This window comes from Zonotrichia albicollis, chromosome 2 (assembly GCF_047830755.1).
Source record: "Zonotrichia albicollis isolate bZonAlb1 chromosome 2, bZonAlb1.hap1, whole genome shotgun sequence".
NCBI lineage: Eukaryota > Metazoa > Chordata > Aves > Passeriformes > Passerellidae > Zonotrichia > Zonotrichia albicollis.
In genome coordinates this window covers 103,700,853-103,727,013 of record NC_133820.1, presented here as the reverse complement: position 1 = coordinate 103,727,013, position 26,161 = coordinate 103,700,853, and the positions used below count along the sequence as shown (strand labels likewise).

The following is a 26,161-nucleotide window of genomic DNA, read 5'->3' as shown; positions in this document are numbered from 1 at the left end:
GAAAACTGACAAGAACCATACAGACATCTCATATACTGACTTCAATCCTTTAACAGTCCATTTATTCCTTTTTCCAGTGCCAAAAAATATACACACATGTACAGCTTATTCAGCAGCAAATCTCCCAGGTGCATTGAATGAGCAGATGCCTGCAGGTTTGCTCTCCTTGGCATGACACACATGATAAATTACGTTTAAATTTAGAATTGGCAAGTACAAATCCTATGGCTCAGTTTCAAACCAAACAACTTGGCACCAAGTTTAAAAATACATACAGCATATCTGTGAAGTAATACTGTATGCACTGAACAACTTGAAGACATCTGTACCATTTAGGATTATAAATTGAGCAGCCTAGGTGTTACCACTGTATCAGCTTACTTAAAATGGAAGTCAGAGTACCCTGTAAAGTGAAACTGCAGACAACAGCAAATGATTAAAATATGTAAGAAACTTGTAAGGTGAAAGCAGTTTATTTGCATTTTTTATGACTGTTCAAGTGTGAAGGTGTTACTTCATACAGGAATGGAAAAATCACATGTGGTTTAAAATGGGTAGAGGAGCAGGAAGAAAAAAAGAAAAAGGAAAAGCATAGCAAACCTCAAAACCTGGCTCACAAGGATCAGCTACTATCTCTGGAGTATTTTGCCCAGTCTTCCACTGCCACCAATGAAGGATTCCCCCAGGAATGAGATTTAAGAGTGTGTGTACACACACACACACACTGAATCCTGGGCTAAGCATCCCTTCCTTCTTGCTCTGATTAACAAGGAAAAAACCCTCAACCCACATGCATTTTTTATGCTCTATTTATTCTAAAAGGTAGAAGGTTCATCAGAATGATTTGATGGAGCTCTCATCATGAGCAAATGTTTCACAAGCTCTAGTGCTATGAAACTTCGTTTACATCACATAGCAACAAATTAAGCTACTTCTGATCAGTTATATTTTTATCTATATATTTTAAATGGCAGCTGTGTGAGTAACAAGCATTCCATTGCTTCTGGCTAGGTAAATGCACTTGATGCTGTAAGATGTTACACATTCTGCAAAGCCTGTGGGACAGATACAGAAATGGCTTCTTTTGGGGAGGAGGCGTAGATAAATCAAAAGCAGTAAAAAGAGTATAACTGCTTCTAGCTCTCTGCTAACTTCTGTAGAATACTTGGAGTTACACAAATGCCATTCTAAAAGGATGCAGTCAGAAAGCAGCAGTTTGGCAGAGCCTCAGTGGGTAACTCTGCACAGGAGCTCCAGGCAGCAGCGGGCTCAGACGCTGACACCTGGTGGCTGCTTGGCCAGGGCTGACACTCACCAAAAGAGACAAATGCTCATACCAAATCACTCAGGGCATTTGTAACTCCCTTACTAGGCTCTTACTAAGAGAAAAATCGTTAATTTGTTCCTCTTTTCCCTCATCTTGCTTTTTAAATGCCATGCACAACTGAAATTCTAGCAAGTGGAAGAACAAAGGCAGTCTCTGTATGCAGCATGTACACTTGTCCTTGCACATTGTGTTGACATAATGCTTATATGAAACTCTAAATATTAGAGTTTAAGAGATTATTGTAAGCTTTTATACCCTGGCAACTATAAAATAAAAGTCTGCTGTCATGCAACACTTCAACGATCCAAACAGATATAATTTATATAACTTAATGCACTATTTTCTCCAAAAATCTTGCATCTATTCAGCCTTAAATACAGAAAATATATTGATCATAACTGTACATACTCTCTAGCAACTCTTCATTTTAACAGATTTGTACAGTGGCTATGACAAACTCATTTTGATGAGGTAGCATTTGCAAGAGCCCTGTGTGAAGACACGCTGAATAGTTTCTGGTAAAACCTTTTTGTGCTCAGACATCAGAAGACAGTGATGAGAAACGGAAGACTGACACCACTGTGCACATCATAATCAATGGCTGGCAAAAGGGGAGAAACAAGTGACTGAACAAATTCAGATTTGGTGAAAACTGATCCAATTTCACCAGCCTTGAGATCACTGAAACTGCATTAATTTGCTTTTTAATCCCCTTAAATATAATTGAATGCACAACACATTCATAGGCATGAACACTTGTGATCATTAATTTGAAGTCTCCTTATCCCTAACTATTTCTCCACCATGGAAGACAAGTAGTTAAGTCTTCAGGCTTACTCACATCTCTTTTCTGTGAGAAGTGCCAGGAAATGAATTTACAACTATGTTGCATTTAGCTAGAATTTATGATATGTTAAGCTACAAATAAAATCCATATTCCACCAGTTCATTATTAAAAATAAATAAAACACATAATTGGAGACTAACTGAATTATGATAACTAAACATGAATTATAAAAGCATCTTTGGTTGTTTAATGTCTGCTTTAAAATGGTTACTAAAAAAAGCTGGAGTTGCAACACAGCATAGAGCAGCAGCCTGTCTTCAGCAATGCTATTGTTACATGTCCAAGCACTTCAAGAAGAAAGATTAGGAAGTGAAATTCACTGGGAGAGAGCGAAAGGCTGGATGTAATCACTGTATACATCTAGGATGTGAATATACAAATTTAACATTTTGGCAATAAGTTAAAAACAAAACAAAAACCATACGTTCATTTGTTTGGAGATTTTTTTACATGTCTGTATTAAGACAGATCCACAGAACTAACTTTTATAAAAATACAACATACTGCATAAGTTTTATTTATGGATTTAATTTATATACCACAAATACTGCTTTTAATATAAGTACAATATAATACATTTTTATTTATGTAACTGCTGGTGTTCACTTTGGATTATGAACTGAATGGCATGCTGTGCTGTCAAAACTTTAATAAAATGGCCTCTAGTTAAACTTCTCCAAAGTATAAAATCATGCAAAATCTACATCCTATATGATACAACCAGTACAATAATTGAAGCCAATAGCCTACAAACAGCTTGGATCTTCTGAGTTTGTTCTTGAGGTATCCACACACCCACCATCATTTTCTTTAGGCAGAAAGGAGGAATTGCAGTTTTGTCTGCAGAAAGTCATCATGACCACTGAAACCAGCACCAATGTGCAGTTATCAGCTCACAAATCTTCATTACCCACTGCAGTTCATTTAGTCCAGATGAACAAATCTGGGGTTAGGAAGTTTTATGTTTTCCTCCTGTGACTACTGGTCGTGCATATTCCACAAAATCATCTATTAGAACGGGCCAGGCTCCTATAGAGAAATCAAGCAATTGAGAAATTAGCCAACCATTACCAGCAGCAAACTGCTGTAGCCTACAAATACAAAGTATTTGAAGCTCATCTTGACATTCCTGGCCTTGTCTTTAGCTTTAACAGGCACAGCATGATAAAATACTTGGAAAAAACCCCTAACTAATAAATTCCACATTTGAATCTCTTCTTTCAGCAATAGTTCTTAAGACAACCAAAACATATTTAAAACACAGAACTCCACACTACAGCTATAAACATTAGCTGAAAGCAAAACCACGGCATTCTTGTTATAGCCATTCATATCTTAGGACTTATTTCTGCACACATTCCAAAACAGAATTAGTAACAGAGTAAACTGCATTTAGGGTAACAAAAATTTTGTACAAAATGTTTCACTCAGAGGTCTATAGCAAAACACTTTCAAATAATGTGCTCCATCATGGTGTGACTGTATCTTTACCCCTGTTTTCAAATTACAGCAAACCAGTTAACCTTCTTATCACTACTATTTTGGCAATGACACTGTATTGGCAGCTGAAACTTTAAGGGTAAACAAATTAGGACACGAGGTAACAACATGTTCTCTTGTTCATTTATAGCAGTATTTCAATTCTGCTGTACCAATTTTTGAAGATATTCAGGTACTGCTTACCTTCTTCATCATAGTTGGACATATCATCTGCAATCATATTTCCAAAATCTAACAAAAGATTCCAAGTATCTTTTGGAATTGATCTTTTATGATGTTCCTGTACAGAGGAATAACAGTACTGTTCAGTCCAAACTACTTTCAAATTCCATAGCAGTATTCTATATCGACACATACAGAAATACCCCTTTTTCAAACATTTCTTCACTTTCTTTATCTTAAAAAAAACAATAACAGAAAGAAATCCATCTGAAAGACTTCCTGTTTGCTTCTTTCTCAGGTTGAAATCTTTTAAAGTATTTCTTCTCAACTAAACGTTCAGGTCAAATATTTGTTCTAAAGTAACACACTTTAATACCAGGTCGTAACTTGTAGATTTTTCTTCAGTTGCATCGATAGACCTGAATTTGGATGTCTGAAAATGTACTGAGGCAGTTAAAACATGAAATGGTTTCAGAAGCCCTCTTGATGAAACTGGTACATTATTCAATGATTCTAATAAATATACTGCCAAGAAATTTAGAAAAAAACTAAAGAAGAATATTTCAAAAAGTGTACACCTTGCCTATTAAGCACTGGGGGACAAAAATACAGAAAGACTTTTGATTTCTCCTAAATTACAGATCAAAATATAAAATGAAGAAAATCAAGATAAATTATATATTATGCAACTTCATTTTTTGTAATTATATAGACATGGCAAATGTGGAAACACAGATGAGTGAATAGGGTCTTTTACAAGAATATTTTTGAATTTCTAAGGTTTAATTTATGCATCTTTACTTCACTGCCCACAGATTTGCACTGGTAATAAGGAAACTGTCAAGATCAGTTCACTACTATTAGCTAAAAAATTATTCAACCTAATTACTCAGGTGTGGTGGTTTGACCAGGAAGGAGTGGGAATTCTGGGAAGCTGTGGTCAAACCAATGAAGGTTTTGGGTTTGAGACTGGCACCCGGTGTAGCCAGTGGGGTTTGGACACACCTCCGAGAATACACAGGGGTTAAAAGCAGGGCACTGCCCTTGGCACTCCCTCTTTTTGGACATCGCGGCGAGGAGGTCAGATCTCTCCCCCGTCCAGCCCGCTGCTGCTGGGCGGGGGAGGGGCGGCCATGCGGTAGGCCCGGGGCCTGGACAGAGGTGGGGGTTGAGGGGCTTTCAAGGATGGAAGGGTGGAGGAGCCCCAAGAGACATCGAGACATCGGGCAGCCAGCCCCCCCCAGGAGAGCAGCCAGCCAGGAGGAGAAGGGGGGAGGAAGACTGCCCGGCCGGAGCGGCAGCGTGTGGGCAGCGTGCGTGGGAGTCGCTCCGGGACCGACAGAGACTGAAAACTTTTAACCCTTTCTTGCATGATTGGGGCCTTGCAAAAATGCTAATCCTCCTCGAAGCTGAATAAGAAGGGAGATAGGAGATGAGATGAGACAAGGACCTGGCCCGAAGAATGTGGAGATGATTGGATGGGGAGAGATGATTTGGAGTGGCCTTTTGGCTGGACTTTTTCTTGTAGCCATGGACTCAGTTGTTCCTGTGACACAGACTGCATTTAGGGGGAGGCAGTGCCTCAAAACCAGGAGGGTTCATTCGTGAGGACCCCCCGGCCCCAGGGGGTTGGAAAAATATGGGGGGGACAGATGTCCCAAAAGCAGAGACTGTGCCTTTTTGGAGTGAGACAAGGCATCCTTGAAAGACAACCCTAAAAGCAGCTCTGGCCATGTCTCAGTGGTGAGAGCACTGGGCATGGAAGGAACATGTCACAAGCGGCAAAAGGACTTTTTTTTCCGGGCGGTGCCGAAGTGACAAGGAAGCATCCGAGGTTTCAGTGTGTTTCCAGGAGAAGCCTATGGAACAAGAAGGACTCCTTTCCTCTTCATGAACCGCAGTTTGAGTATACTAAAGTGTCGTGCCGGGCTGGGCAGTTGGTGTTTTTGAGAGAATGTATTGGATTGAGAAAGTCAGGGAGTGGGGAGGAGGAAAGTGGTTTTGTAAGGTTTTCAATTCTTTTCTTCTTTTTTCCTTATGGTCTTTCCCTATTTTCCTGTAGTTTAAGTAATAAAGTGTCCTTTATGTTTAAGTTGGAGCCTGTTTTGCTTATTCCTGGTCACATCTCACAGCAGACACCAGGGTGAGGCATTTTCATGGGGGGCACTGGCTCTGTGCCAGGCTCAAACCATGACATCAGGCAAGAAATTTTGTGGAAAACGGAAAGTCTCTTAGCATTAAATTCTGGTATGACTGATTTAAAGAGACTGAGTTTATGCATTAGTACTACAAAAGGCAGTGCATGGTAAAATACATGGTTGGCAATAATCACAGCTGTGATATTTTATCACTGAGAATCACAGCAGATCCATCTACAATCATGGCTTCCTTTCATGCAGGAACTTTCCTAAGTAGGAGGGTACAGGAATAAGCAAGCAGAACACTTCATCACTTTGCTGCATCTTTTTGCATTCTTCTAAATTAGAAAGCCATAAAGAGAAGATTTGATTTGGCTTGATTTGAGACTATTTTATATCAGTTTTCAAAAAGGAAAAATCTCTTTTATCCCATCTTTTTGTTATTGGAAGCACACAGCCAACAAAAGCCAGACTACTGTGGAATAATATAGGCAATAAAGAATAAAGCACATACTTACCAACAAAAATTTATTCCAAAGATCTAAAAATTTAAACCTTCCTGACAAGACTAAATTCCAGTATGCAATTGCCATTTCAAGATCTGCAAGAGATAAAATAACACAAATATTGCAGTACATTATAAGCAATAACCTCCTTCTGGTTAAACTATTAATGCTGCATCTAGGATATTATAATACAAATAAATAACATTCTTTCAAAAATCACTAAATCATAAGGAATTGTTTTCTACTCTCCCTGACCCAAAAGGTACAAGACAAACAGTAACAGTATAGATTTTGTATTGAACAAAGTCAATAAAACTAAAATATGTTTGTCACCATCCACCACTGCCAGATTAAAGCTACTTTCAATATACAGAAACAGAACAATTAATGATAAATCTCTCCACAAATCAAAAAAGAAAAATATACACACATGCACAAACATAGCAAATATTGACAGAAACAAACATTTAAATCCACAGATGTCAACGCCTCTTAATTTATCACATTTTGTACTCACTTGACTTTGAAGGGAATTTAGGGACATGAGGGGACGAAAAGAGTCATTTATCTGTGGTATTATCCCTTTCAGCAATAATTCTGGCATCATTAAGTGGACAAACACCTACGCCCAGTACTGAAAATACAAGTCCAAGAAATCAGCCTTATTCTGCATCGTGACCAGTGATCTGAGAGCAGGGTTCAAGGAAGATGCAGCACTGCCACATGTTCCAGCAGAAAAGCAGAAGCAAGATTAGATGCAGCTTAAGGGTAGAAAGGATGTTTCCTTGAAGGCCTGTTTTCATCCTCAGCAGCTCACAATGCCTAATGGCTTTGGTGCCTGCACTAAGTACATGATCACTCCTGGGAAACCATAACATAAGGCACAGCCTTTCTGAAACCACAGAAACATTCCAGCTTGTGCTTTCAGTGAAAACAAAGTGTAAACAGAACATGAAGCTTAAGAGAAAGTACTGTGATAGCACATAAAACAGAAGCTCAGCCTGCACCTACTAGAAGAATGGTTTTTGAAATTGTACATATCACACTACAAACCAAAGGACACTGCCACCTGAAATCAAGCTTCACAACTGAAAGATATGTTCCAGATTTTAACACAGCCATGCCCCTGGAGTCCCTGTTTCAGATAGGGCTGGGCCCTGGATGAAATGCAGCAGTTCAGATGCAGAGAAATGCAATATGCCTCTACCTATGGACACGGGGACTGTGCTGCCACTGTTTGTCCTACTATGATCAGTGCTCTTCAGTACAGAGCTTGGATTATGCTCTAATAAACTTCCTTCAGCTCTTCCTGTCTATGCCACCACACTCATTTTTCACAAAAAATATGAGGAAGAGAGTAATTAATAGCATTACTTGCTGCTTAGATATGCAGATTATTATTCTTATCTGTTATCCCAAATTAAAAGCAAAAATAATGAAAAAGAAGAAAACTAATAGTTTCTGAACTCCACTGTGAAGTAACTGGCTTTGATCCCACTCACTCAGGCTTCTTTATGAAGACTCAATCTCTCCATGCAAACCTTGCAAATCTTTCATGTGACAACTTTAAGCAAAATGCACTTTGAAGAAATAACACCTTAATAGTTGAAAAGTTTATACTTCTGATGGAAATATTCCTTGGAAAAAGGAAGAAAGTACAGGCAGGGAAACAAAGATGATTAAAGGTACCACAAAAGAAGAGGTAAAAGGGAAAGAAGAGAGAACACTTCCTTGTTTTTGTAAAAGTCAGTACTATGTTAAGATGATTATTGCAAAATTGTGTTTAGCACAATGCATGTGAAATGCTGCCTTAAGATGACACTCGAGGTACACTGTGTACACGTCTGCCAATGAATTCTCCTGCACAAAGACACAGAAGTTATTTGCTATAACATATGAAAAATGCAGATCCCACTGAGGATGCTACTCTGTAGTGCATCAAACAGGTCCACACCGGAGCTGCTCTTCCCAGTAGGCACATGGAGGAAAGTTCTCATTTCAGTAAGATTTGCTAAAGGTGGGGGGAAAAGTCCATCTTTCTCATCTGGCTCAGGTAATCCCACAAAGCCATTAACTAATACAAGTGTTATTTGAACACAAGGACTAGATGGGACTATCACTTTTGGTAGTGGAAGTGCCAGTTTATGCAGCCTAAAAGTACATGAGCAAACTAGGCTTCAGGTTTGCCACAATCTCAGGGGATATGCCTACACTTCTGTTTGAAGACAATTCCCTGCCTAGGTTGAAAAATCTGGCATTGGAAAACAGAAAAAAAGGATTTTTCTGCTTTAAAGGGAAGACCTAGTTAGATAGTTCAGGTCTACATTAGCATGCTGACAGTAGTATCAATAAACAGTGCTGCTGTGGATCTGCTACAATTAGTGCTGCACTGATAGATACTGAAAAAAGAGAAAAGCCCTTATGCATTAGGGTTCTGCATTCCCACAGGAAGATGCTTTTACAAGGCAAGAATTCCTCAGGCAGTCTTAGGAATACCTCTTTCAATGCTATATAGATACAAAGGCATCATTACAATAAGAATCAAACTACAACTACAAAATATGCTGGGTTTTTTATACCAAAGTATATGCTACCCAATTATAGACCAATAACACAACCTTAATAAACAGAAGAAGACAGATGCATGGATCAATTTAAAAGACACTTCATTGCTAACATCCATTTTCATATCCAAAGCACAAAATTGCTAAAAGGTTGAAGAACATCATAAAAATCACATCATATACTGAACATTATATAGTTTGAGCTTTCCTTTCAACCCAAAAATATTTTTAGTATCACTATCTACTGAGAGTTGTACATCATGCAGACCCTTAAACAATCAACTTTTCTCAATCAGAAATAGTATTTTGCATGCAGCATTATCTATCCTCAAACATTAAAACCTCATTCTAAACTGGCTTTTAAAAAAAACCTTAGCCTCTTCTATCATGATTGAACAGAATAGTGGTACAAACAGCACAATTAATGCAGAAGGAGAAATACAGCCTGTGTCTACTTTTAAGATTTGAGTAAATCTTGTTAAGAAAGGAAAAAATTTATTAGATTGCTGCATGAAAAAAATTAGAATCAAATTAAGTTCTTCATGCTATGATTTTGGACCAGGCCAATGAAGTCACTGCACACTACAAATTAAGGAAGTGTGAAAACAAAAAAAGAAATAAGAGATAGCAAGGAATTGGCTGGAGAGCAGGATTTCTGAGGAACATGAAACGCAGCTGATTTACACTTGCTGTGCCAAACCCGCCCTCTGGGACTGCAGCACTCACTCGTCATCCTCTGCCAAACAGAGCTTTCCAGCTCTCAGCCTGCCCCACCAAGACCTGCTCATACACTTGTGCTTGAAATAGAGACAATAGAATATTATCCCTAATTCATCTGAATTACTAATACAACTTTTCAACACTGTGTTGGAACTGATGCACAGGTAAGAACAATGGAAGCTGGTGTCAATCTGTCTCAACAACAGGACTACTATACCTGCCTGACCAACAAGCATCAAGTGAATACTTGCAAGATTCAGTGATATAATAAATTCCTTGTTTCTTCATTTCTGAATGATTTTTAAGTCTTCTTTGGCCTCGAAATTGCTAAGAACACAGACATAAGTATTAGTTTCTTCTTTCCTAATCAGCAAAATAACAAGAATATACCATGAGGATTAAATCTAAAACCACTTAACTGAATTGCCAAAAGCTTAGAGCAAAATAGGCTGTAGTTGCAACTGGAAGCTCCCCCACAGAAGATAGGCAGAAGGGGAAAGAACAAGTTGTGGGGGGTGATACAAATACAGATCATGGCTAAAGTCAGGATCTAGCTGAGCTGGATCCACTCACCCCTGCAAAGGCATCAGCAAGGTGCCTCCCAGTGCCCTGTGTTAGGGACAGACAATGCAGTGCCAGGCTCAAGGGCATGTGGTGGACAGGAGGAATGGTAAAGCTCAGCACAGGCATTTCAGAGGAGCCCTGCAGGGTCTGGCTGTGTCTCAGCATCTGCCACACTGAAGCAGCCTGGTTCCATGCAGAACATTTCATGTTTATTGTTTATCACTTTAAGCAAAAAACAGATGAACTGCTTTGGAATGCAAGTTAGATTTAGGAGCTGACTGTTAGAACATCAGTTTGAGTGCAACCTAATGAACCTGACTGTAGCCCATTCAAAAATCCTTGTGCCTCTCTGCAAATCTCTCCATGTACCATTCAGATAAACAACAGAAGACTTAAAGTTGACTGGATATTCATTTCCCAAACAAGGCCCAAACATGAGTAAAAGAATCAATGGGGCATTAGATGAAATGGCAGTTATGCCACACTTTTACTGATCAAAACACCTCTTCTATAAATTTCCCTTAAACTGCTGGCATTTTCAACATGGAAAATGTGAACAAAAATAAGGCAAGAACCATACACATAAACCAAGGTCACTGGAACACCTAAAATACAGCATTTGCAGACCTCTTACAAAATAAATATAAAATTCATTTATAGACCTCACTAACTTCTTCCATGCACTCACTCCTACAAATTGCCTATCAATCTAAATCTTCATTGAAAGGGGAGGACATCTTGATAACTAGCTTGGGGGGAAGGCAGGAGTAAAATAAGAAAACAAAACAGAAAAAAAAATATCCTTCCCTAATGTCTAAAGATCTCTTCAAAGAATCTTGAGATACTGCTATGATAAAAGCCCAGCTGATGTTGCTTCAATTAAAAAGAGTACATTATACTCATCTGCTTATAGGAGAGGAAACCTCCTTGAAGTCCACATACCGGATGCAAAGATAGTCATTCTTCTGGTCTTGAGGTAATATCTGATTCAAGTCTGAATGCCCTCCTCATCTTTCATCTCTTGCTTGATCCCAGGAAACTGGCAGAGAGAAGGAAGCACAACCTTTTGAGCCAGCAAGCAGATGAAGGGATCACAAAGAAGTGATGAAGGACCCAATCGGCTTTTTGTTTCCATGTTGGAAGGTGAAGACCATGAAAGAATGCATTAAGCTCCTCCCTGGGGCTGAAACAAACTCTAACAAACTCCTGAGCATGCCTTTTTGGGGCTCAAAGGGAGATCCAGTAAGAGAATCAAAGCAAGCATCAGGTTCAAAAAACAAACAACCAAAAAAAAAGAGCTAAGGCCTTGTTTAGAAAGTGCCCTCAGAAATCTGAACTGCTCTGTAGACATGACAAAAGACCTATAATTCTATTCTTTAATACACTTACCAACAAGATCTAGGATACAAAATTTCACTCAGATTGCAGTAGAAAAGCTGAATCTTGGGAGTAGAATGCAAGATAAACCCCTCAGAATCTGCACTATGCAAAAATTTAAGATTTATTGCACTATATACAGTAGTAAGAACATGAGAAAGCAGATTAAAGACAGAATCCCAATTATCCATAATAATAACTTTTAAAGTCTCCTGGCAAACCAGATAACTTGATAAACTGCACCTTCAGAATAAAAGACAAAATGCAAATCAAGTTTAATATATCTAAATATTATGTACTCCAGGTCCAACACGCAGCCATTGAGATGGCACTGCTGTGCTGAAACTTGGCAGGTTTTTTTTTCCTTAATTCTGTCCACCACTTACAGAGTCACAGTTTTAACAATTATAAGCATCCACTGTGTTCTTGGATAATGATCAAATCTATTCAGATGTATCTGAAAGACACTCGACAGTTGAGTCCTTAGTAACATTCATCAGAACATCATTTTCTGCTTCAATATCATCATGGCAGATCCCTTGCACTGAGCTTTTGCCTCCTGCATCTCAAGATATCACCCTGGGGCACTGCTACTACTGTCACTTCTTTAAACAGCATGAGCCCAGGCTGGAGCATTCCACCTGGCAATACTGAGCTAACAAAAGTAAATGCAAATATTCAAGTTGGATGAGACTACAGCAACAACAGAAGCCCTGCAGATACAAGGAGAAATAAAAATTCCCTACTGTCACCACATGATCTGTGGAAAAGAGACTCCTATAAAAGGCAGTCCTATTTCTAGGAATGAGTATCGGTGTACTGAATTCTGTGTCTATTTTAGGGCATAACAGAACAGATGTAACTTAGTTTATTGGAGAGGATTTCTTCCCATCTAATTAGATAATGGCAGAATTTCTTGCATTGGTTTTGAGGGGAAGTGGAGAAGAAGAAATTAAAAAGCAAGGAAAGACAAGCTAGTTCAAAAATAGATAAAACACAGAACTACACACACACACTCCTACTCTCCCAGACCACCTTTCTGGAGCAGAAACCCCTCTGAGTTATGAAGACAGCTGTGTCAGGTATCATCTAAATTCTTCTATCACCACAAACACTTCTAAGAAGGGCTTCTGTGCCTTTCCCTCCCCATCTTACAAATGGCAGCTGGTGTGATACAAGATACTGTGTCCTGCTGATAATAACTCCAGAAAGTCTGGGACACTCACAGATTTTTTCCAAGCTATGCTCCAAGCAAAAAAGATCCAATGAAAACTGACAGTTATTTCAGAAAAAAACAAAAAAACTTTTAGAAATTCCACCTTCAAGCACTGCTGCCCAAAGTGAAGCCAGATACAGTGAAATTCACCTCAGTATGCTGAAGCAATCTCAAACTGCTTCCTACCATGTTTGAACCTTCACAGTGGTCAAAGAAGTTCTGGAAGAACCTCAGGCATTCCCTGCCAAACGGGGACAAAGTGACTCATCCCAGCGGGTCAGTCTTGCATCTAACACTGCCCAATACTTAAGTAACTCAGATGGTAACAAAGAAAACTTCTGTTAAATTTGCAACTTAGACAAAACCTGAAAAAAGTCTAACATGACAGAAGACAGGATTAGGATTCAAAATTATTCGGACAAATTGGAAAATCATGTGGAAGTAAGTAAGAAAGATTTCATTAAAGAGAAGTGCAAAGTCATATGCTAATGAGAGTAATCAACTGCAGAAATATCAGATCAGAAGGACCAGACACAACTGGGTACATTGCTGTGCTGCAGAAACCCAACAGTAAAACAGACTGCAAACTGCAGACAGCATCAAACTTCAGCAAACTCAAAAGGATGCAAAACAAGAAGTAAAATATCAAAGACATATGGAAGGTTACATGGCTTGTTTGGGTACTACATGACAAGAGAAAATTAGGTCAATTTGATTGCAAAGGAAATGAGTGTTGGAAGACAAAATTGCAGTATCAGAGAGCTAGGAGATAAAATTTACCAGGGTAGTTGGTTTTACTCAGTCCAGAGACTAAATGAAGACACATACATGATCACTAACTATGTAAGAAATCGTTATCACTCTAACAAAATGTATGCTACATATTTACTTTGGCTGGGTAAAGTATTAAACTGGAAAATTCAGAAGCAGAGATTTAACTTACATGCTAGAAAAAGAAAAAAAATTATTTAACAACAGGTTTAAGTAAATATGGACAAAGATGTATGAAACCTGCCATCAAAAATTTAGGATTGTATTTTGTGAAGGCAATGCTCTCAGACTTGTTCAGCCACAGGACCAGTACAAATCAAACCTCAAATCTTAATACCTATTGAAACTGAAAAGGCAATTTAGTATATGCTGTAGCATACCACAGAGCATTTGGTTAGAAAAGAGTGTGCAAGAATTGGTTTTGTCTAACATAAGGAAATACACTATATAAGTATTTCTCTACCTTTTATATTTAAAAACCACCTGGCATATTAAAAAGGAACCCATAAATCACTATTTCCTGGTGTTTTTCAGAGGAGAGGGGACAATAAATAAAGTAATAACGCTTCATATCACTTCTTAAAACATCAGATACAGATTTTTAAAAAAAGTAATATCAAACGATGGAGAGAGAGCATGACTCATAACCAAAGCATTGCTGCTTGAACATTTTAAAGATATTTCACTCATTTCTTAGGGTTTCAATATGCTAAGATAACAAACAAGAAAAAAACATTAAAAATAATAGTCAGTCTGCCTATCACAGACAAGTTTCTGGTAAGCTCTAGTCTCAAGAGTTATTTCTTTGGAAAAAAAGATGCCCTAGCACTTAGCCTGAAGGACCCAACAGAAGGAGTTTAATTGCTAATAGAAACCTTTTATAAAAGAAAATGTAATCTGCTAAGAATATGAATTTCTTATTTGTCCTTGGCACTATGTCAAACTTGGTTAGTTCTCAAATAGGCACATTTATAGGTTATGTGCATTTCCAAGAATCAAACAATATTCTTTTAGCCTACAGATCATTCCCCTAACAAATGAGCACAATTACCAGACTTGGTGATTTAAGCTCCCAGCCAACTAAGAAAAAGCACTGAATACTTCAGACCCTAGAAAATCACATTAAAATATTCTGCAACTGAAATTTAGGAAAGAATTCCTAGGTTATTTCCACTTCATTAGTTCAAACCATTCACATTTACCCTTTACTTGACATAAACTTACAGACCTCTCAGTCTCCTCCAAGTTACAATTCACAGAAAGACTTTAAAGCAAGCAGCTTGGGCAGGAGCTAGGCAGCATCCTGTACTGACTGAATGCCATCTGATGTGCACGTGGGGAAGAAGGAGAGGTGATCACTGGAAGATGACCTAGACAGAGCTAGGCACAGATTTCCACCACCTCAGATGGTAACAAATCTAATTATTCATTGGTTTAACTATCTGGACTTAATCAAAGTGAAGGCTCCAAACTGAGTAGGACAGAACCAGACTTTGTACATGGCTGACATTAATTTCCACATCTCCTTGACAACAGAGCACAAAGTCATTGGACACAAATACCAAACAACCCTGGAGACAGGGAGCAGAGATGGACAGTTTCTCATTCCAGGAGAATATATGAAGTATACAGAGAAGAGGATGCAAAATAAAAAAAAAAAACCAAACAAACAAAAACAACCTAAACGTGTATTAAATGTAGCTGAAGCAACCACAACTCTCAGCTCATACAAGCACCCCAGTAAAATAACTGGTGGGATTTTCTTCCTTGGTTACAACATACTGCTTCCTTCTGTGGCTATTACAAACACCTACCTGTAAATTTACTTTTTTCCTTCACCTCTTTGCTCCACTATGATGGATAATCCCTATAAAGATTCCGACTCCAAATGTATACAGTGCTAAATTTTATTTGGGTAAGGTATTAACTAGCCTCTATCACTCAAAAATGTCACATTAGTCCATATGTTTGCTCAATAGTCTCTCTCTACTCAACCTATGGATCCAAGAAATGGGGTGTATCTCCACTGAAGTAAGAAAAGCAGCATCTGCTTATATTACTTTACTATCTAGAATCATCTTAGCAAAACCAGGAAAAGTCTGATGAAAGGTGCCACCAACATACTGCCACGTAAGAACTAAGTAGTAGAAATGAAGAGACTCTACATATTATTGAAATTACTAAAATTCCTGAAAACTGAAATCAACTACAGTACCCACCAACTCATTCCACAGTTTAAGTTTTACTTCAGTTTTTGCACTTCTTACTTTCTCCTGCTAATAGAGCAACTCTTAATGCAACAAGGAACTTTGGAACTTTCTGGCAATAAAATATCTTTTTTACACAACAGAGAAGACAGACTAATAAATGAAAGGACCCCCAATACTGAATAAAAAGTAGTACTGGAAAACAAGTCAGTTTCCTCCTCATGTCAAATGAACACTACATTCAGTTCCAAATCTGGATTGTGCTGCCTCCCCTGATCCACTATTCATACAGGCTTAGGTGAAAAGCTTTTGAAATATAAGTTCATGAGTGTCATGTTGGAATGACCCAATTAAAACAGGAAGCTATCTGTAATATTTCTTTAGGTATCCCATAGAGTCCAACTTCAGCTGTAACTGATTTACCTTTCCTGCAATTTGGAAGTACTAAGCTTTGTTAATAAAAACTAGCTAAGGGATAGAATCCCAACCAACCTCACAGAGGCACTACAAAGCTTCTTCATTTTTGTGTCAGTGAAAGTGGCAAGTGAGCCATGAGAAAGTGACAGATGATATGAACAATGGAAGTGCTGAAAAAAAAAATGAAGAAAAATACAAACTGGCTAAAAGTTGCCCATAGTTTATATATAAACAAAAAAAGATTACACCAGGAAAGACAATAGAGATTATTCAAAGTCAAGAATGTGGAACAGGCACACCTGGTTGAGGAGTAAATTGATATTTTGCTCTCCTAACAGTTCTGGAGAAACACATTCATAAACTTTCCAAGTAACTTAGACACAGATTTAAAGTGGCTATGCTAAAAAAAGAAAAAAACCCCAAACCCTAAAAAAACCCAACAAACCACTTCCGCTCACACAGAGCACAAAGAACAGGGATGATGGTACAGTGCTATTCTATATGCAAAACATCAATTCCTTCCTACACAGGATCTTCTGAAAGTGGACATAAATTTGAAGAGAGTGGACTTCATCTTACTGGTTTTTTTTTCATCTATTCATAAACTAGATATTTTTGATTTGACGAAACAAATGGAATTTAAATGGTGTATCAGTTTTACTCCAGCAATACAAGGCATGGATTTGGAAAAAGCTCCAACTTAATGAAGAATAACACTTTAATGCTATATAAACTATGTCTGTTTTTACTCACTAGTTTTAAACCAAGTTCATAACGCTCTTTTTCTAAACTTTACATAAAAACTGAGCTAAAACTAAAGATTTTAAGGAGAACAGTAACTTTTGCCCAATTTTCTCCCTCTTCCTGGGCTGATACGGACATCTTGTTTCAGTAGTTCTTAACATACAGAACTCAATAGCTCAGTATTTAAAATAAATAAAGTTTGACAGGTCTCGAAGAACTGCAGGAACTTCATTGGACAAGAGGTGAGAGAACATCAATACTGGCAGAGAACCCCATTAAATTATCTGTACCAAGGGGATGTGAATAAGAGATTAAATGAAAGAAGATGGGAAAGAGAAGTCAGTGAAAGAAATCAATAAAGAGCTTACTATACAATTGCCAATGAGAATATTGTAGTACTGGAAACATTTGGAAGACTTGACTGACTGCAGACATCTTCTCTTTTTTTTCTACTTACCTAGACCTTTTTGTCCAGGATTTTTAGCAAAGTTAAAAGTAAACTGATAAAAATCTTTGAACTTTGCTGGATCCTTTAGCTCTTGTTCCAGCCTTGGCAATAGAGCTTTTAGCTTTTCTGTGGTATCACACCTGTTCAAAAGAGATTACATTATTTGCATATATTTAAAATTTCTTCCTACTTTCCCCCACCTTTTTATGGTTTAGTTTAAAAGAAAAACAAAACAGTGGTTAAGACATAAAGATATTATCTTTGTGGATAGCATTCTGAAAAATATAAATGCTCATGTGCCTTTACTGAAGAATTTTAAGTGGAACACTGTATACAGGCTTCCATTAGGTACACAATGCAAACAGGATTCAGTGGTTTAACTTCTCTTCTATCTCTTGATGAATTTCTGAACAGATGCTATTCTGTTCTTAAAGAACACTCAACCCTCACTGAACTCAGTTACTCCTTCCCCTGAGACAGATGCTGTAACACAAGTGTGAGGTTTTGCTTTAATCTAGACAGACAATGCTTATTCCCTACTCTCCTGAATAAAGAGCTTCACACCACATTTTTTACAGTTCATCTCAACGTTTGAGGACTTTTCAACTAAATGAAGTAATATTTGCAGTCATTCTCTCCCCATCATAGAACAATTGAGAATAAAACTGAGGAATAAAATAAGTCCTGAATGATAGCCTGAAGGCTGGCAAACTATTGAACAGCCTGGCACAGGTAAGCTAAGACAGAATCAAGTTACTGAAATTCTAAGAGAAACACATCCCTGAATAACACCACCAAAGCATTTTCAGTGAAAACACCTAAGCTGAGAAGTCACACTTTTAAAATGGAAAGTGTTTCTGCCACAACAAGTCATCAAACGAATATGCAAGGTTAACAAGGACAATACCAATATCTTGAATTGTACCTAGAAACTCAAAGTGAAGCAAAAGGGTTTTAAAAGAAGCAGTATCACAACTAACACTGTGTATTTGAAAGTTCCCCAGTTAAATGTTTGTATTTATTCTAAAGATTCAAGAAAAATTCTGTTAAAGGATGGGTAACTATAACAACATCCATAAAACACAAATGCAGTTTTAACTGTCTTGCATGGTACAGATAAAAATAAGTACCTTTCTGGTCTCCAGCAGTACCTGGCAGAGAAAAGAAAGAATTCTGCCAACAGTCTTCAACTGAGAAGCTCAGTTTGGGAGCTTCTTCTAGGGACTTGATCTAGACAATAAATATACTTTCTCATATGTATCCTACAGATGCTATGTGATCTAAGCCTCAGGGAATGTCTTTCCCTTTGACTGCTCACTTGTGTTCATTGCTAAAAACCACAGACACTGTGCCTCCAAGTATGTAACAAAATCATTCCAAATTCTCAGTAAGTGCTGTGGCAAGCAGGCACAGCCATATTATGCTCCTAAGAACAGCTGTTGCCCCAAGAACAGGTGGTTTAGCAAAAGCTTTTTAATCACTTCTATGAAAAAAAAAAAAATTACAAAAGCTGGCAATCTTTAATATAATAGCATGAGCACTTAATTTCTGACCGTGGTTAGAAAATAATAATTATTCTTGTAATTTCTACCCAAAGCTACCCAGTGGAAAAAATAAAGCAGTGAACATCCGATAGTATCAGAAGTTACTTCATCACAATTTCCTAAAAAGGAAAGCTTAAAAAGAAATCAATAACTGATGAGGTCAGTAACATCAGACTGCTACAATCTCTGCTCAAGAAACAACCACCATATTTCCTATAAGTTTGTCTTAGAAATGCATTGATTAAGGTGCCATTCTAAGAATGAAATTGTTTATCAACGAAAAAGAGGAATAAGAAATAAACTGTACTTATCCACCCATTTAATGCAATCTGTTGAAAAGAGGCATTTGATACCTCTAAATATTAGAAATGCTGCTCCTTTTGCAAGGAAAAGTTATACACAAAATATTATTTTATGATGATATATGCTTGGCTTTATTGGTAAGCAGAGACAACGTCCAAATTCTATTATCCAGAACAGCTCCATAACTCAGGAATTTTTTATCAGATACAGCACAGTTGGACCAATGGTTTCTTCTACCAGTATCCTCATTTTTATTTCAATTCCTCACAGATATTTTACACAAACGAAGTATCTAGTATGAAAGAGAGGAAAGCAGAGGTGGTAAAATGGACAAAAAGAAAGATGGATCCATATGTTGGTGGCAAGGGAAAGAATTAAAGGCTCTTTTCTGTTTTCCTATTTCCTTTCTGCTTCAACACTGACATTTTTTACCTTTCATACACCTCCAGTGAATTTCAGTTTTTAACAGCAGGAGGTCCAACTCAAATCCTTAACACAAATATGCATATGCTTACTATGAACTACATAAAGAGATACATGAATCATCTGCCTCCCTTGCTGTACAAGTAGAAATTGTTTTGCTTCCCCCCTGCTGTGGTCATTATGGCTTTGCAGTAAAGCATCAATTCAAGGAAGACAAAACACTACAGGCATTTTGCACCTGTTAAGCTTGGCACTAGCCCCAACAGCTTTTTAAAGCTTCACACAATTTAAGTGAAAACGTTTTGAACAGAAACACGGTTTGGGCTCTACATTACAAACTATGCAGAAATGGATACTTACCCCAACTCTGTCATGCCATCAATAAATTCCTTTTTACTGAATTCACACTGTGTGGCTGCCCTGAATTTCCATGCCACAACCAGAACACTGATACTGGCTGGGTCCAGGCTTAAATCATCACAGAACTGCTGAATCCCATCAATGCCAATTTTATTTTCATCTTGTGGGTCTGCAGTTCAAAATACAAATAAGAGAATAATTATTTATGAAACATATTAACAAATTATCATCTGACAGCTCTAATGTGCTGCATAATACAGGTATTCATTTTTTCATAACCTTCACATGAAGTCTAGATATTTTTAAAAGAGAATTAATAAATAGATTAAGTATTCTGAAAACTTACAGAGAAATTGGTTTGCAATTTCTCCTGAACTTCCCTGCTGACATCAACTAAATAATTTTGTTTTCCCTCCACAATCCACTTTAAAAGATTTGAGTCAGAAGATGCTGCCTACATTTAGAAACAGTAAGGGTGATAAACACATCAAAATGTACAACATCTTTATATTGGTCAGTGTGCATTAAGCTTAAAAAAACCCCCCCAAACCAATCCAAAATCAAGTCCAACAAAAACACACCTACCACATTAGACCCTTGATTTTTTTTCCCCTAATAGTGACATATGGGTATCCACTATAGCTACTTAAAGACCACATTCAAACATCTTGGGGGTTTAATTAAAAGTCAGGGAAATCACCAAAACATTGTTCAAGCAACGGCTTAGCATAACAGAGTCTTAAGCTAACTAATACAATTTAGTACAAGTGAAACAAAGTATTTCCCCAGTAGTCCCTTTCTGAATGTTGATAGATGCCTTATAATAATTCTGTAACAAAATTCTCTCTCAAAAAGGCCTCCAAACAAACAATCCCCTGCACATAAACTTAGATAATTGGAGAAGAAAAAAACCAATTGAAAACAAAAGAAAATAAACTCAAACCTCTAGTTTGCAAAGCTTGAGACTTTACAAAGCACAAAACAGTCTTTCCCAGCTTTTGAGAGGAAGACATTTCAATATCATAAGTCAGGCTATGTAAAAGAAGCATCTCTTGAGAAGATTTAATACTAACTTCTTAAATTGCTACCATTTTCAACCACGCCATTTTTAAGTCCTGATCCAAGAAGTTGATTTAAAAAAAAAAATATCAAGCCCAGATAAATCCTTTAGAATTTTATTTTAATTCTTAAGCTAAGATCTCTTTTACTTTTCCAGCCACTACTACAGTGAAAGAAATTGCAAATTCCAGAAAGGAAGTTAATTTGGCAAACAGACTCACATTGATAAAACCAAGAATTACACCCATGGTATAATTCAGGGACCTCTGATCCCAAATAACAAGTAAATATATCTATTCAACTACTTCTAAGACATGTAAAACATTTATTGTGTATTTGGGGAGTAATTGAAGAACTGAAGGCAAGATGTGCACTCTCTTGAAATCAGTGGAAAAATTCTGGTGGATTTCAACAAGGACTTTTCATCCCTATCATATTTCACATCATCCAGGCAACTAGTAACAAAAATGCAATGGTTGTTTTGACAGAGTTGCTCAATAAACAGGTAGGAAAACAAAGAAAAAAAAAGCACAGAAAAAGACATTTCAGATTTCAAGTATAGTGCACTATTCTATAGGCTTTGTAGAACAAAGGAATCCCTTACTGTTCAGGGGCCAGTGACTCAGTTTTAAGATTGATATGAATCAAGGTAAGGTGCTTAACTAAAACTTTTATAGACTTCTGTCAAATCTTGTGAAAGTTTTTAATGTTAACACCTTCAGTTTTTATATGCCAGAACTGTAAAGGTGTGCTGCTAACTAAAACACTGACATAACCTGGCTAGACTTGCTTTCACCCAAGTCAAAGGGTGCAGTTTGCCACTGCTAGAACTTTGTAAATAAGAAATACCATTTGTGACAATCTTCTTCATTTCAGATAGTCTTAACAGCATTTATGAATTTGAGTATTTTTGACTCAGCAACCTCCAAGACTGACATTCAAGGAGCAAACAAAAGATTCAGATGTATGCATATTGCTACATAGATAAAAAACATTCACATAGGCATATAAAAACCAAAACATGGTTCTCTGAGTTTTGTCTCTGGGTTTTTGTTTTCACAAAGAAATGCTATAGCATTTTAGCCTCTTTGTCCCTACATAATTCATTACCACACAATAATAAGTATTAAAGAATCCCTACACTTAGAACAGATTATGCAAAGAACAAAAATGGTGGAAACAGTAACATGAAAAATGATGAAGTGTACACAAAGCATGCCATATAGTTCAATTAGAAAAATACATAAAATCATAGTTGGGTAGTGGTTAAGAGTTCATGTTTTCAAACATGAGATGTATGGATTTCAACAGGAGCTAGCAAAGATTCCAGCCTGCACTGCTCCAACATGAACAATGCACACTCATGTCAGATGGCCCCAGATCAGCAAGCTGGATCACATACTTGATTATATTTAAATGCCTATTTTTTTTTTGTTGTTCTTTTTAACAATGGCATAAAATGAAACTTGGAAAAGAAACCACACTGCCTTTAATCCACTTTCCTGTGGTTTTCCCTCCAAACCTCTCTGAAAAGACATCACTCTTGCTGTAATATGCCAGTATGAAGGAATTAATCAAGGCTGTAGTATCTAGTTTTTGAGTTCTTATTTGACTGTTTTGTCACACTCCTAGCTGTAACATTATCTGAAACATTTTTGCTTTTCATGCATAGAAATATTACTGTCTCTGAACAGAACTAATTCCCCCAAATATTAGTGCAAGAACAATATGTATTATTTTGCCATGGAAAGACCATCATACACATTTAAGAGTGGCTACTGGCAAAAAAATCATGTAAATTGCGCAATAAACTTTGCTACAGTGTTGACAGCTGGCACTTTTCCGCCACTGGAAGTTTAATTTCCTACTTTTAAAGTCTACAGATATCTCCATAGAAGTTGTGTACTAATCATTAAAAACATTTAAAACCTTTCTTCACTCTTATCTTATTACTATAAACACAGTGAGAAGCAAAAGCTAGCAAGCTTTACTGAAAACTCCCCAAGAATGGTAGTGGGCAAAGCAGAAAAAGTTCTCACACAACATAATTTAGAAAAAAAAACAAAACAAAATCCACAACAACAAAAACCCCAAGCTGACCAACCAAAAACTCACCAGAAAACAAAATCTTACCTTTGTATCGATTATATAATTGTTCTAATTTCTTCTTGTCTACTGAATTTTTCATGGATTCTTTGTAGTACAAGTCTGGATTCTGGAAGTAGTTGTCTGTTGCCACTTCTAGTTTCCATTCATTCTGTGTTAAGCAGTATATAGCAGTCCTTTCCCCAGCCTGGGTAAATGCCATAAACTGGCGCACCTTGTCCTTCTGGGACGATTTAAGTTTATGCTTTGGGATGCAAAAGAAGCAGGAAAGCCAATGAAGCTAATCCAGAAGTTTGTTTCAGCATTCTACTACTAATGCCTAGCTTTTAAAGGTTTTAGTTTTCTTGTTGATGACAACTTTCACTTCAGAATTACAGGAAGACAAAGCCTTGTTCTTCTGCAGTTAAATAGACAGCACTTTCTTCTGAAAATTGAAATGACAGCATCTATATATACATTTTTAGCAGCACATATTCTGTCAGTAACAAACTTGTATTTCTGCTTTATTGCTCACATATGCTGACGTTTTTTCTGTTCTGTAACAGCAGTAAACACAAGTTTCGTCATATTACAATATGGTTATCTTCTGAAAGATATGCCTAGTGGTTATAAAAAAGAGAAATTAAAAGGTGCAACTTACAGATTCTTAAATTCTGTATAAGTCCACACATGGAGAAAAAAATACCCAAGAGTTTTCCTAATATTTTCTTAGCAACAATTAACAATGCAAAGCTTAATTAGTCATCAGCTGAAAAAGGCAGAAGCATTTGTCACATAATTATGTTATAAAACACTGTCAACAGAAGACATAAGGCAAAAATAAAATAGATGAAATGGACACATTGGAGACTGCTGAATGTTACAATGAAACTATAAGATTGCTGTAAATGTGATCTAAAACTTTAGTGTGTTAGTAGTATAAATGTATTTTTCAAAGTTTAATTGAACAACAAAAAAGCCTATTGCAGTGGTCTACAGGAATTAATATGATGCTTCGCTCAATTAAAGCAACCACATGGAGACAATATCCCCAAACTTCTGGAACACCCAAGAGGTAGGAATGGGCATTTGATAGGGAGAAAATTTGCTAGTAACATATTTCAACATTATTCTTTACATGAAGTTGGAAGCAGAAGGAGATAGCTTAAGTCAAACTGTGTTTTTTATTATATTCTGTACTTTCCAATTTTGTTAAACCTTAACACATGTTCTGGGCCAACAGTTAAGCTGAGAAGTTTGTATGAATTCCCCACTACAGCTTAAATAGTCAGATATAATGGAAATTTTACATGTCTCTTAAAAGAGATCCGGATTCTGACCCAGTGAGGAGTAAACATGGGACCATCTTTCAGCTTACTTTTTATCTCTTGTCCCCACATGGACATCTTGACTATAGATGGTCCTGAGACAAGAAACACATCATGTAAACAAGATAAGGATTTTGGTCTTTCCTACAGGAATTTTCAATCTAATATAAGAAGAAACATGCCAGGTTTCTTTTTACACAAGAAATGTGTACAATGGGAGGAAAACCGAGCAAAATATAACTACTATATACTTTGGTAAGTAAATAACTAATAATCCTTTGGCTGCAAGCTCCAGCCTGCCTCCAAATTTTCATGAAGGTCTAGCTAAGGGAGTCCCAGCACCTAGACCTTCCTCAGTTACATAAACTTCTTGTGGGCAACAAACTTAGCGATAATCACTTCAAAACAGAGCGCTCTGCCAACAACGCCAAAGCAAACCCCGCGTCCCCTTTCAAGCCCAGCTAACGGCAGGCATTTACGGATATTTTCCAGCGGAACGAAGCACTGAATTATTTGAAGCGATAAGAAGCACACAGGGCTCTCCAGCCCCCTGCCCTGCCACGTAGCACGGTTCGCACCGCTCACCCGCGGCGGGTGCCTGCGGCGGGAGCGGCCCCGCGCACCTTCCAGGCCCGGGGCGGCTCCGCAGCTCCGTGCCCGGCGTGACCCCGCGCTGAGGGCACCCGAACGCCGATGCGCACCCCGCACCCAGGCACAGCCCAGCCGCGCTTCTGGAGCCCTCTGCCAGCGCTAATGACACCGTACCGCACACCCCAGGGGAGCGCTGGAGCTGCTGCAGCGGCACCGGGAGAGCCCTTCCATCCCAAAACAGCCCCGGCCGGCCCCGCCACCGCGACCCAGCAAGGGACTTGTACCGCACCTCTCCCACCGCCTCCGGCCGCACCTGCCGCGTCCCGCGGCGGGGAAGGGGCCGGTGGGAGCGAGGGACTCGCAGCTCCGGTGACCTGCCCCGCCAGCCCAATCCCAAAAAAGGGAAAGGTACGCGCTGCGCCGGCTGCCTGCGCTCGAAATACCCGCGTCGGGGCCCGGCCCCCTCCCTTCCCCCGCCGCCCCCGGTGACCTTCCCCGCTCCCGGCCCGGCGGAGGAGGCGGCGGGAGAGCGACTCCGCTCGGGGGGTGCGCGCCCCCGTGTCCCCGCGCCGCTCGTCCTCCCGCCTGGCGCCTCCCCGGGCAGGGCAACGGGACTCGGCGCGGCGGCGCTCGGCTCGCCGGCCCGGGGGGTGCCTGGAGATTGTTCGAGGCTCCCCCTCCGCGGTTTCGCCGCCTCCCCTCCCCCCCGGGCTCGCACAACCTACCATTTTATCACCGGCGCTCCCACCAACTTCACCGCCCGGCGCCGCCTCCCGCGCAGGCGCGCACCGGCCCGCCCGCGCCGCCTCCCGCCGGGGAGCGCTCCGGGCCCGGGCCGCAGAGGCGGAGCGCGGGGTCGCGGTGCGGAGCCCGCAACGCTGCCGGGGGAGCGGCGGCGGCCGCGGCGCTGGGGCAGCTGCGGGGCCGCGGCTCCGACTACAACTCCCGGCGTGCGGCGAG

At 38.8% G+C, this 26,161-nt stretch overlaps 1 protein-coding gene across 7 annotated transcripts; it reads right to left on the bottom strand.

Moving 5' to 3' along the window:
• Positions 1-33: 33 nt before the first annotated feature.
• DCUN1D2 (defective in cullin neddylation 1 domain containing 2) lies at positions 34-26,139 on the bottom strand. 7 transcript variants are annotated; one of them, XM_026794058.2, is made up of 7 exons: positions 25,927-26,139; positions 23,331-23,902; positions 20,139-20,307; positions 17,518-17,648; positions 6,493-6,575; positions 3,858-3,954; positions 34-3,203 (listed from the first exon to the last, which is right to left on the bottom strand). In XM_026794058.2, the coding sequence occupies exons 2-7, from the start codon at positions 23,503-23,505 to the stop codon at positions 3,124-3,126; spliced, it is 735 nt and encodes a 244-aa protein (XP_026649859.1). In that variant the 5' UTR covers positions 23,506-23,902; positions 25,927-26,139; the 3' UTR covers positions 34-3,123. The 7 variants fall into 7 exon arrangements, with proteins under 7 accessions (XP_026649859.1, XP_014123185.1, XP_005488056.1 ...); XM_014267710.3 differs by having other exon boundaries at positions 23,331-23,727; XM_005487999.4 differs by having other exon boundaries at positions 23,331-23,547.
• Positions 26,140-26,161: the final 22 nt, after the last annotated feature.

What these genes read in the sequence shown, in the direction of transcription:
- DCUN1D2 (XM_026794060.2), bottom strand. Translation starts at nt 24,924, where the DNA reads ATGAAAATTTGGAGGCAGGCTGGAGCTTGCAGCCAAAGGATTATTAGT. An exon ending in TCCTGGACAAAAAGGTCTAG is followed by an intron (nt 6,576 to 17,517) that starts GTAAGTAGAAAA and finishes TATCTCTTGCAG; the next exon opens with ATCTTGAAATGGCAATTGCA. An exon ending in GTCCAACTATGATGAAGAAG is followed by an intron (nt 3,204 to 3,857) that starts GTAAGCAGTACC and finishes ATTTCTCTATAG; the next exon opens with GAGCCTGGCCCGTTCTAATA.